Source organism: Mixophyes fleayi, chromosome 7 (genome assembly GCF_038048845.1).
Source record: "Mixophyes fleayi isolate aMixFle1 chromosome 7, aMixFle1.hap1, whole genome shotgun sequence".
Taxonomy (NCBI): Eukaryota; Metazoa; Chordata; class Amphibia; order Anura; family Limnodynastidae; genus Mixophyes; species Mixophyes fleayi.
Genome location: NC_134408.1, coordinates 358529 through 371519, shown reverse-complemented (window position 1 = coordinate 371519; position 12991 = coordinate 358529). Strand labels below are relative to the sequence as shown.

Genomic DNA, 12991 nt, shown 5'->3' with positions numbered 1-12991 from the left:
TCAGTACATTTGCAATGATCTGATGATAGCGTCTGCACCACTACGTGATCCAGCCACACCTTCTCTTTGAGCAGCCGGTGTTCTGCCAGGACGGGGATGTCACATACAGCAGCCAGAACATCAGTGAAGTGACGCCAGACGTGTCCTTCTGCGGAGATCTTCTCTTCCGTCACAGCTACAAAGTGGAATCATGGACTTATCAATGGATGATAACATTAGAGAGCATCAATGTGACTGAATAGACAAGGACTGGAAGTCTGACCTGCAGGTTGAGCCTTTTCAATGATCTTGTCCAGGACGTCCTTGTACTTTGACAGAAGGCTGTTGTACAGCACAGCACAGTCTGCTGGAGGCCCACAGTTCACAGTTTCACAAAGAGATATCAAACACTGTGAACAATAGATGTAATGATTATGACAAGTAATGAGATGATATAAGAAGCAGATAAGAAACCTCACCTGTAAGCTCTGCTCTAATAAGACGCCCTCGTCACTGGGGGGAAATAACAACAGGTCACGCAGCACCTCAAGGAAATCCTCCGCACAGGTCTCCAGGTTGCTAGAAAAGATATTAGATTTGATGATCCCAGGACCATCAGGCCATGTAAAAGTAAACAGCAATTGTTACACTCACAAATAAAATTGTGGATCACACACACACAAAAAGAAGTATTAAGGGGAACAAATGGGGAGTCATGATACAGCTTGGTTAAAGTAAAAGTATGAATTGTCTATGGTCCAACACAGGCTGGTACTTTTTTTACGAGATGACTGACACACTGGACACCCAGATGATAAGGTGTATCTCCACCATTCCTCTTTCAATGTACTATTATTAGTAGCACTTGAACCAGTGCACATGGCTAGATCTGCAGACTACCCAGCCTCTCGTATATGATTGTTGACTAGTGATATTCTCACCTAACTAGAATGCATTGTGTTATAATTCACATTACAAGCTCCTGGAACCTTTGCCAAACATTATAACCTCAAGGTACCAGTAGATTAAAGGAAAGAGCTCTTAAAGTAGATGAGTGAAGAAAGATGCATCGCTGCTAGTACCTCTGGGAGAGCTTCTGTTCACTACCACAGTAATATCAACCTGATATCCCAGGGAGGAATAAGATTGTGTGAGAATCCTAATGGCTTCAGCATTTACTGCATGTGTATACATGTTTCTTTATTGAAGAGAGACACATGCTTTCTCATTCCCAGACCATGATGCTAGTCATTAGATCAGATCAAGACGATAGAACCCTTAAAAATGGACTAAAACAAGCTAGCATTGTCTTTTGTTCTGTTATCAGAAGAAAGAACTATAAGTCCTTCCAATATACAATACATACAGTTCCTATTTTATATCTAAAGTACTACCATTTACTGTCCAAAGTTTGCATTGGTTTCTGAGACTTAAGCAGAGAGAATCATTTATGTCCATTGAAACTGAAGGAGCAGCTTAAGAAGTTTAAAGTGAGACATTCATTCGTATCACACTGTTGTGTTAAGATTCTAAGATACATGAATCTATGTGAAGGGCAGCTGGCTGGAAGCAGGGTCCCTCATATATATATATATATATATATATATATATATATATATATATATATATATTCAGGGAATCATGTATTTGTGATAACCTTGTATTTTCAAATTAAGTAAATAATTTTCTTTTACATACTTTGTGTCAGGTTGTAATTCTTTTTCTGTGCTAGTATTTCAGCATTGCAATCATATTAACTTGTTGCAATATGTCACTATGTTGTGGTTCTTATTATAACCTGGTTATGCAATTTAAGTTAAATAATGATGCATGTAATATCAAATTAAATGTTCCTATTAAATCCTGCAATTTCAATGTGTTCTGCTGCTTCTACTTTACATAACTTGGGTGTAGAATTTCGGTAAAATAAGGATGAATATGATAGTCACATAGTAGAACATAAAGGAGGACAATCATTCAACCTTAGAACTGAAAAGTAGTACAAATCCTGTAAATGAAACTTACCCACTCGCCTATCACTACAGCTGCCTCTAAACTCCCAACTCACACTTCTTCCTATGGCCTCTCCCAATGGATAACTTCTGCCGCCCATCGTGATGGTCAATCTCTGGACCTAGTGTTCTCCCATCTCTGTGACATCTTCAACTTCTCCAATTCTGTCTTCCCACTCTCTGACCACAATCTCCTTTCCTTTACCCTCTCTTTATCCCTTGCCCTCTCTCCCACCCAGTCGCTTGCACGCAGCTTCCCATCAACAGCATTGACCCCATCATCTTTGCATACTCCCTAGAACCCTTTCTCGCTCCCATTTCTTCCCTATCTTGCCCCAATGGCACTGTCACTCTTTACAACTCCTCACTCTCTGTTGCTCTTGACAGTTCAGCCCCAGTCGCCCCACTCCATCTCCGCCAATCTAACTCCCAACCCTTACACTCCCCTCTTACTCGTCACCTTCAAAAGTGTTCCCGCTGCTCTGAACGCCAATGGAGGAAATCCCGCTCCATCGCTGACTTCATCCACTTTCAATTCATCCTTTACTCCTACTATTCTGATCTCCATCTTGCCAAACAAATGCCATATCCCTTATCTCCTCCCTGTCCAATAAACCCTGATGCCTCTACGCTAGCATTAAATCTTTACTGTGTCTTCCCCCACCTCCTCCCCCCCTCATCCATCACCGTTCTTGATTTTGCCACCTACTTTAAAGATAAGATTGAGTATATCCACAATGACATCTGTTCTTGACACACTCACCTCCCCCTACCTGTCCTCTCTATCGCTCAATCTGTCACCCTTGGCTCCTACCCCCCTGTAACAATGTCTGAGATCCTCTCTCTTTTCTCCTCCTCTTCTTCTACAACCTGTCCTCTCGATCCTGTCCTCTCCAAGTTCCTCCACTCCCTCTCTTCCAATGCCTGTCGTCAACTTGCTCACCTCTTTAACCTCTCTCTCCATCTTCCTATCGTCCTTTAAGCATTCTCTCATCTCCTCTATTCTCAAGAAACCCTCCCTTGACCCATCATCTCTCTCCAACTATTGCCCAGTATTTTTGCTTCCCATTGCTTTTAAAACTCTTGAACGAGTTGTCTTCAGTCATCTGACCCACTTTCTCTCTTATTGACCCTCTCTAGTCTGGCTTCCATTCCCTTCACTCAACTGAAACTGCCCTCGCTAAAGTAACAAGTGACTTACTCTCAGCTAAGTCCAAAGGTCACTTCTCCATTCTCGTACTCCTTGACCACTCTGCTGCTTTTGACAAATTCCCCTTTCTATTGGTGTCCCACAAGGCTCTGCCCTTGGCCCACCTCTCTCAGGGGTTATTCAATAGTTTGGCCTCCAATAACACCTCTATGCTAATCTATCTTTCCTCCCCTGACCTTCTCCCGCCTTCCTAACTTCAGTATCTAGTTGTTTCTCAGCTTCCTGGATGTTACAGCGCTTCCTCAAGCTCAACATCTACAAATCCGAGCTCATAATCTTTCCTCCCTCCAATGTTACTATCCCTCCCAATATCTCCCTCTTGGATGACAACATAACTCTCTCTCCAGTCACCCAAGCCTACTGCCTTGTAGTCACCCTCGAATCTGCCCTCAGCTTTACCTCTCATATCCAGTCCCTCATCAAATCCTGCCACTTTCTCCTCCGTAAAGTCACGAAAATCCGTCCCTTCCTCTCTCAGGAAGCAACCAAAATTCTGGTCCATTCACTCATCATTCTCGTCTTCACTATTGCAAACTCCTTCTCACTGGCCTTCCTGACCAGAATGCTGCAGCTAGGCTCATCTTCCTATCCTGTCGCACCTCTTCACTACTTCTCTGCGTATATCCCTTCACTGGCTCCCTAACCATTTTCTGAATTCAGTTCAAGCTCCTTACCCTCACTTACAGAGCTCTTACCAACACTTCTCCCTCTTACATCTCTGACCTGACCGCTTCGCCTTTGACCTCCGTCTCAATTCACCTCTCATTACATCCTCCCATGCCTTCTTTCAAGACTTCTGCCGTGCTGCCCCCATTCTTTGGAACTCCCCACCCCGTCTGACTCGACTCTCCCCCAACCTTCAGTCCTTCAAACGCTCAGTCTAACCCACCTTTTCAAGCTCTCGTATCCTACCACCTCCTGACCATCTTATCCATCACCTCCTCTTCCTCGTCTGCCATCTCCATCTCTTCCCAGTTGGCGCTACTGTCTCTCACCACCCCTTCCTCTAGAATGTAAGCTCTTGTAGACAAGGTGCTCTCTACCTATTGCTCCACATCTGTAAACTGTCTGACTCCTTTGTATGTCTTGTCATGTATTTTGCTGCACTCTGAGCAAGTCCCCATAACATTACTCACACTCATCTGTGTATTACCTCATCTATTTGTTACTTGCTTCTGTATCCGGCGCTACGGAATCTGTGGCGCCTTATGAATAAATAAATAATAATATCATCATCCACCAGAGTTCTCCATGAGTTCTGGGAAGAGTACTCAGTAAAAGCCTGGTATGAAATCTTCTAAAAGCTTAAAGTCAAACAGAAGTTTGTGTGCAACTCCCAATACTATTTTTTTTTAAAAAATAACAGTGATCCCAGAAAAAGAAATATGACACAATTAAATTGTACTTGGGTACATAAAAACATGTACCTACAAAGTAGAAAGCATAAAATAAAAACCGGTATTCTTGAGAATGCAATAAACCAAAAGATCAGCCGTGAATTTTCAGGGGATAAGCAGCTTGAGGATGTTTAAAGAAAGGGTAGAAAAAAAGTAGAGAGAGAAATGGAATCTATGTAGAAGAGAAAGCAGTAGCAGGAGGAGAGATCTAGACCCCAGCCTGGCCAGCGATGACCCAGAAAAGATTCCCAATACTTTTTTTGATGACATAATTAATAAAATCACATGACTCCTAAAATGGCCTCATTAATGACATTACACAGAACAAAAAGACATAATCATCAATCTGTCACCTTAATGAAGTCATACTATTGGTGCATTACTGTGAACAGCTCTGTAAAGATTTATACACAGTGACAACATCCATTCAATGGGACACCCAAAACGGCACGATGCGGACAGAAATACCCCACTACTGTGCCCCAAGTAGTGGTTTCCATGCTGCTGACACCCAAGTCAAATACGCATTTAAAAGATACCCCCAACACAAAACCAACAGAGATAAATCTTACTTACTATGGAGATATTATGTTTAGGTGAATTCTCCTTTTCTTTGTTTTATAGTAAATGTCAATATTTGAAACCCAACTTTTTAAGTTAAACACAATATGGGAGTCCCTGTATTATGCAGCTGGGTAAGGAGAGATGGACAATGACTACACTATGGGTACTCTCTGTGGTACAGGCCCTCCTCTGTTCCTGTACACTGCAGTGACCGAGTATTAATACTCTGCTCGTCTTGTCTGTCTGAATCTCCATTACGGACCTAAACACAGACGCTTGTCCAAATCAAGGCAGAGCTACAAGGACCTGCTCTAAGCGGTACACTTAATAATAATTAATACTATCTTTATGGCTTTCTACCATTACTCCTGATGTCATACATTTCACATATAATTATTCTGCAGGACCGGTACAATTTGAAGAGTAACATTTAGATATTGTGTTATTGCTGATAGATACATGTAGACAAATATCTCACCTGGAAGCTTCAGGATGTCTCTTGAAACAGTAATAGAATTCAACAGAAGAAAAAGATCCGCCAGGAATGAGACAGCCCAGGAGCACTGTAGTTGGAGAAAAACGCAGTGTACACTACATACTAAGTATATACTACATTCTGGGGCACTACTGCTTTATTTATTGTTTAGGGGGGATGGTAAGAACATTCACACAGCTCACTGAAGATCAAGACTCATCACCAAAGATACAAGTTAGATACAATTTGCCAGAGGGTGTATCTAACCAACTGTTACAGAGAGTAAAGGAGAAAGACACCTTTGTGATTAGTAAGGCATGATTAATGGGAGATTAAAAATATAAGCTTAATATTACTGCTGTGTTGCATCTATATCTGTAACACAGGCAGGGGCGGATTGGCCATAGGCACTACCGGGAATTTTACCGGTAGGCCGATGACCTGAGGCCGCCCGTGTGCCGCCTGACGTTTTTGTTTTTTTTTAAACAAGGAAGATGGCTGGCCCCTTTCCCCGGGACCAGCCACCTTCCTTCTAGTGGCCGCGGATCTGTCCCTCCCTCCCCCTCTGCGTGGCCTAAGTATCACATGGGACGTGCACCATGTGACAGGTGCCGTCCCATGTGAGCAGAGCAGAAAGCGCGGCTGGAAGCGGATGACAGGTAAGTGCGAAGTGGGGGTGCTGATAACAGATGTGGGTGTGTGAAGGGGGGGGGCTGATGTCAGTACAGTGTGTGTGAAGGGGGGGGGGGCTGATGTCAGTACAGTGTGTGTGAAGAAGGGGGGGGCTGATGTCAGTACAGTGTGTGTGAAGGGGGGGGCTGATGTCAGTACAGTGTGTGTGAAGAAGGGGGGGGGGGCTGATGTCAGTACAGTGTGTGTGAAGGGGGGGCTGATGTCAGTACAGTGTCTGTGAAGAAGGGGGGGGGGGCTGATGTCAGTACAGTGTGTGTGAAGGGGGGGCTGATGTCAGTACAGTGTGTGTGAAGGGGGGGGTCTGATGTCAGTACAGTTGTGTGTGAAGGGGGGGGCTGATGTCAGTACAGTGTGTGTGAAGGGGGGGGGCTGATGTCAGTACAGTGTGTGTGAAGGGGGGGGGGCGATGTCAGTACAGTGTGTGTGAAGGGGGGGGGCTGATGTCAGTACAGTGTGTGTGAAGGGGGGGGGGGGGCTGATGTCAGTACAGTGTGTGTGAAGGGGGGGGAAGGGCTGATGTCAGTACAGTGTGTGTGAAGGGGGGGGGGGGGGCTGATGTCAGTACAGTGTGTGTGAAGGGGGGGGAAGGGGCTGATGTCAGTACAGTGTGTGTGAAGGGGGGGGGGGCTGATGTCAGTACAGTGGTGTGTGAAGAAGGGGGGGCTGATGTCAGTACAGTGTGTGTGAAGGGGGGGGGCTGATGTCAGTACAGTGTGTGTGAAGAAGGGGGGGGGGGGGCTGATGTCAGTACAGTGTGTGTGAAGGGGGGGGCTGATGTCAGTACAGTGTCTGTGAAGAAGGGGGGGGGGGCTGATGTCAGTACAGTGTGTGTGAAGGGGGGGCTTGATGTCAGTACAGTGTGTGTGAAGGGGGGGGTCTGATGTCAGTACAGTGTGTGTGTGAAGGGGGGGGCTGATGTCAGTACAGTGTGTGTGAAGGGGGGGGGGGCGATGTCAGTACAGTGTGTGTGAAGGGGGGGGGGCTGATGTCAGTACAGTGTGTGTGAAGGGGGGGGGGGCTGATGTCAGTACAGTGTGTGTGAAGGGGGGGGCTGATGTCAGTACAGTGTGTGTGAAGAAGGGGGGGCTGATGTCAGTACAGTGTGTGTGAAGGGGGGGGGCTGATGTCAGTACAGTGTGTGTGAAGGGGGGGGCTGATGTCAGTACAGTGTGTGTGAAGGGGGGGGCTGATGTCAGTACAGTGTGTGTGAAGGGGGGGGCTGATGTCAGTACAGTGTGTGTGAAGGGGGGGGGCTGATGTCAGTACAGTGTGTGTGAAGGGGGGGGCTGATGTCAGTACAGTGTGTGTGAAGGGGGGGGCTGATGTCAGTACAGTGTGTGTGAAGGGGGGGCTGATGTCAGTACAGTGTGTGTGAAGAGGGGGGCTGATGTCAGTACAGTGTGTGTGAAGGGGGGGGCTGATGTCAGTACAGTGTGTGTGTGAAGGGGGGGGCTGATGTCAGTACAGTGTGTGTGAAGGGGGGGGCTGATGCCAGTACAGTGTGTGTGAAGGGGGGGGCTGATGTCAGTACAGTGTGTGTGAAGGGGGGGGGGGGCTGATGTCAGTACAGTGTGTGTGAAGGGGGGGGGGGGCTGATGTCAGTACAGTGTGTGTGTGAAGAAGGGGGGGGGCTGATGTCAGTACAGTGTGTGTGTGAAGGGGGGTGGGGCCTGATGTCAGTACAGTGTGTGTGAAGGGGGGGCCTGATGTCAGTACAGTGTGTGTGAAGGGGGTCTGATGTCAGTACAGTGTGTGTGAAGGGGGGGACTGATGTCAGTACAGTGTGTGTGAAGGGGGGGGCTGATGTCAGTACAGTGTGTGTGAAGGGGGGGGCTGATGTCAGTACAGTGTGTGTGTGAAGGGGGGGGGGGCTGATGGCAGTACAGTGTGTGTGAAGGGGGGGGCCTGATGTCAGTACAGTGTGTGTGTGAAGGGGGGGGGCTGATGTCAGTACAGTGTGTGTGAAGGGGGGGGCTGATGTCAGTACAGTGTGTGTGAAGGGGGGGGCTGATGTCAGTACAGTGTGTGTAAAGGGGGGGGGGCTGAATGTCAGTACAGTGTGTGTGAAGGGGGGGGCTGATGTCAGTACAGTGTGTGTGAAGGGGGGGGCTGATGTCAGTACAGTGTGTGTGTGAAGGGGGGGGGGGCTGATGGCAGTACAGTGTGTGTGAAGGGGGGGCCTGATGTCAGTACAGTGTGTGTGAAGGGGGGGCCTGATGTCAGTACAGTGTGTGTGAAGGGGGGGCTGATGTCAGTACAGTGTGTGTGAAGAAGGGGGGGGCTGATGTCAGTACAGTGTGTGTGAAGGGGGGGACTGATGTCAGTACAGTGTGTGTGAAGGGGGGGGGGGCTGATGTCAGTACAGTGTGTGTGAAGGGGGGGGACTGATGTCAGTACAGTGTGTGTGAAGGGGGGGGGGCTGATGTCAGTACAGTGTGTGTGAAGGGGGGGGGGGCTGATGTCAGTACAGTGTGTGTGAAGGGGGGGCCTGATGTCAGTACAGTGTGCGTGAAGGGGGGGGGGGCTGATGTCAGTACAGTGTGTGTGAAGGGGGGGGGGGGCTGATGTCAGTACAGTGTGTGTGTGAAGAAGGGGGGGCCTGATGTCAGTACAGTGTGTGTGAAGGGGGGGGGGGGCTGATGTCAGTACAGTGTGTGTGAAGGGGGGGACTGATGTCAGTACAGTGTGTGTGTGAAGGGGGGGCTGATGTCAGTACAGTGTGTGTGAAGGGGGGGGGGGCTGATGTCAGTACAGTGTGTGTGAAGAAGGGGGGGGGGGCTGATGTCAGTACAGTGTGTGTGAAGGGGGGGGGGGGCTGATGTCAGTACAGTGTGTGTGAAGGGGGGGGGGCTGATGTCAGTACAGTGTGTGGTGAAGGGGGGGGCTGATGTCAGTACAGTGCTGTGTGAAGAAGGGGGGGCTGATGTCAGTACAGTGTGTGTGAAGGGGGGGGCTGATGTCAGTACAGTGTGTGTGAAGGGGGGCTGATGTCAGTACAGTGTGTGTGAAGGGGGGGGGGGCTGATGTCAGTACAGTGTGTGTGAAGAAGGGGGGGCTGATGTCAGTACAGTGTGTGTGAAGGGGGGGGGGCTGATGTCAGTACAGTGTGTGTGAAGAAGGGGGGGCTGATGTCAGTACAGTGTGTGTGAAGAAGGGGGGGCTGATGTCAGTACAGAGTGTGTGAAGGGGGGGGCCTGATGTCAGTACAGTGTGTGTGAGGGGGGGACTGATGTCAGTACAGTGTGTGTGAAGGGGGGGGGGCTGATGTCAGTACAGTGTGTGTGAAGGGGGGACTGATGTCAGTACAGTGTGTGTGTGAAGGGGGGGGGGGGGCTGATGTCAGTTCAGTGTGTGTGAAGGGGGGGGGCTGATGTCAGTACAGTGTGTGTGAAGGGGGGGGGGGCCTGATGTCAGTACAGTGTGTGTGTGTGAAGGGGGGGGGCTGATGTCAGTACAGTGTGTGTGTGAAGGGGGGGGGCTGATGTCAGTACAGTGTGTGTGTGAAGGGGGGGGCTGATGTCAGTACAGTGTGTGTGAAGGGGGGGGGCCTGATGTCAGTACAGTGTGTGTGAAGGGGGGGCTGATGTCAGTACAGTGTGTGTGAAGAAGGGGGGGGGGGCTGATGTCAGTACAGTGTGTGTGAAGGGGGGGGGGGCTGATGTCAGTACAGTGTGTGTGAAGGGGGGGGGCTGATGTCAGTACAGTGTGTGTGAAGGGGGGGGGGCTGATGTCAGTACAGTGTGTGTGAAGGGGGGGGCCGATGTCAGTACAGTGTGTGTGAAGGGGGTGGGGGCTGATGTCAGTACAGTGTGTGTGAAGGGGGGGGCTGATGTCAGTACAGTGTGTGTGAAGGGGGGGGGGCTGAATGTCAGTACAGTGTGTGTGAAGGGGGGGGCTGATGTCAGTACAGTGTGTGTGAAGGGGGGGGGGGCTGATGTCAGTACAGTGTGTGTGAAGGGGGGGGCTGATGTCAGTACAGTGTGTGTGAAGAAGGGGGGGGCTGATGTCAGTACAGTGTGTGTGAAGGGGGGGGGGGCTGATGTCAGTACAGTGTGTGTGAAGGGGGGCCTGATGTCAGTACAGTGTGTGTGAAGAAGGGGGGGCTGATGTCAGTAGAGTGTGTGTGAAGGGGGGGGGGGCTGATGTCAGTACAGTGTGTGTGAAGGGGGGGGGGCTGATGTCAGTACAGTGTGTGTGAAGGGGGGGCTGATGTCAGTACAGTGTGTGTGAAGAAGGGGGGGGGCTGATGTCAGTACAGTGTGTGTGAAGGGGGGGGTCTGATGTCAGTACAGTGTGTGTGAAGGGGGGGGGCTGATGTCAGTACAGTGTGTGTGAAGGGGGGGGGCTGATGTCAGTACAGTGTGTGTGAAGGGGGGGCCGATGTCAGTACAGTGTGTGTGAAGGGGGGGGGGCTGATGTCAGTACAGTGTGTGTGTGAAGGGGGGGGCTGATGTCAGTACAGTGTGTGTGAAGAAGGGGGGGCTGATGTCAGTACAGTGTGTGTGAAGGGGGGGGGGGCTGATGTCAGTACAGTGTGTGTGAAGGGGGGGCCTGATGTCAGTACAGTGTGTGTGAAGAAGGGGGGGCTGATGTCAGTAGAGTGTGTGTGAAGGGGGGGGGCTGATGTCAGTACAGTGTGTGTGAAGAAGGGGGGGCTGATGTCAGTACAGTGTGTGTGAAGGGGGGGGGCTGATGTCAGTACAGTGTGTGTGAAGGGGGGGGCTGATGTCAGTACAGTGTGTGTGAAGGGGGGGCTGATGTCAGTACAGTGTGTGTGAAGAAGGGGGGGCTGATGTCAGTACAGTGTGTGTGAAGAAGGGGGGGCTGATGTCAGTACAGTGTGTGTGAAGGGGGGGGCTGATGTCAGTACAGTGTGTGGTGAAGGGGGGGGGCTGATGTCAGTACAGTGTGTGTGTGAAGGGGGGGCTGATGTCAGTACAGTGTGTGAAGAAGGGGGGGCTGATGTCAGTACAGTGTGTGTGAAGAAGGGGGGGGCTGATGTCAGTACAGTGTGTGTGGAAGAAGGGTGGGGCTGATGTCAGTACAGTGTGTGTGTGAAGGGGGGGCTGATGTCAGTACAGTGTGTGTGAAGGGGGGGCTGATGTCAGTACAGTGTGTGTGAAGGGGGGGGCCTGATGTCAGTACAGTGTGTGTGAAGGGGGGGGCTGATGTCAGTACAGTGTGTGTGAAGGGGGGGGGCTGATGTCAGTACAGTGTGTGTGAAGGGGGGGGAGCTGATGTCAGTACAGTGTGTGTGTGAAGGGGGGGGGGGGCTGATGTCAGTACAGTGTGTGTGAAGGGGGGGGGCTGATGTCAGTACAGTGTGTGTGAAGGGGGGGGCTGATGTCAGTACAGTGTGTGTGAAGAAGGGGGGGGCTGATGTCAGTACAGTGTGTGTGAAGGGGGGGGGGCTGATGTCAGTACAGTGTGTGTGAAGGGGGGCCTGATGTCAGTACAGTGTGTGTGAAGAAGGGGGGCTGATGTCAGTAGAGTGTGTGTGAAGGGGGGGGGCTGATGTCAGTACAGTGTGTGTGAAGAAGGGGGGCTGATGTCAGTACAGTGTGTGTGAAGGGGGGGGGGCTGATGTCAGTTCAGTGTGTGTGAAGGGGGGGGCTGATGTCAGTACAGTGTGTGTGAAGGGGGGGCTGATGTCAGTACAGTGTGTGTGAAGAAGGGGGGGCTGATGTCAGTACAGTGTGTGTGAAGAAGGGGGGGCTGATGTCAGTACAGTGTGTGTGAAGGGGGGGCTGATGTCAGTACAGTGTGTGTGAAGGGGGGGGGCTGATGTCAGTACAGTGTGTGTGTGAAGGGGGGGCTGATGTCAGTACAGTGTGTGAAGAAGGGGGGGCTGATGTCAGTACAGTGTGTGTGAAGAAGGGGGGGGGCTGATGTCAGTGCTGTGTGTGTGTGAGGGGGGGCTGATGTCAGTGTTGTGTGTGTGTAGGGGGGGCTGATGTCAGTGCTGTGTGTGTGTGTGTAGGGGGGCTGATGTCAGTGTTGTGTGTGTGTGAGGGGGGGCTGGTGTCAGTGTTGTGTGTGTGTAGGGGGGGCTGATGTCAGTGTTGTGTGTGTGTGTAGGGGGGGCTGATGTCAGTGTTGTGTGTGTGTGTAGGGGGGGGCTGGTGTCAGTGTTGTGTGTGTGTGTAGGGGGGGCTGATGTCAGTGTTGTGTGTGTGTGATGGGGGGCTGATGTCAGTACAGTGTGTGTGAAGGGGGGGGCTGATGTCAGTGTTGTGTGTGTGTGTAGGGGGGGGCTGGTGTCAGTGTTGTGTGTGTGTGTGTAGGGGGGGCTGATGTCAGTGTTGTGTGTGTGTGAAGGGGGGGGCTGATGTCAGTGTTGTGTGTGTGTGTGTGTGTGTAGGGGGGGCTGATGTCAGTGTTGTGTGTGTGTGAGGGGGGGCTGATGTCAGTGTTGTGTGTGTGTGAGGGGGGGCTGATGTCAGTGCTGTGTGTGTGTGAGGGGGGGCTGATGTCAGTGCTGTGTGTGTGTGTAGCGGGGGCTGATGTCAGTGCTGTGTGTGATGACAAGGGGGCGTGTGGCAATGTAATGTGGGTGTGAGGTAGGTGGTGGCTAAAAGGTGCTATTTTGTTTGTGGGGTGATGGGGTAATGTAATTTAATAGTGGGGTCTATTAATTTAAAATGGGGTGGTTTGGGGGCTA

General features: G+C 50.4%; 1 protein-coding gene across 1 annotated transcript in view; it reads right to left on the bottom strand.

The window, feature by feature from the left end:
• STK36 (serine/threonine kinase 36) overlaps positions 1–12991 on the bottom strand; it is an 80968-nt gene that overhangs the window by 25355 nt on the left and 42622 nt on the right. The window contains 5 exon segments of the mRNA XM_075178704.1: positions 60–175; positions 263–389; positions 459–558; positions 5641–5677; positions 5680–5725. Of these exon segments, the coding sequence (XP_075034805.1) occupies positions 60–175; positions 263–389; positions 459–558; positions 5641–5677; positions 5680–5725 (426 nt within the window).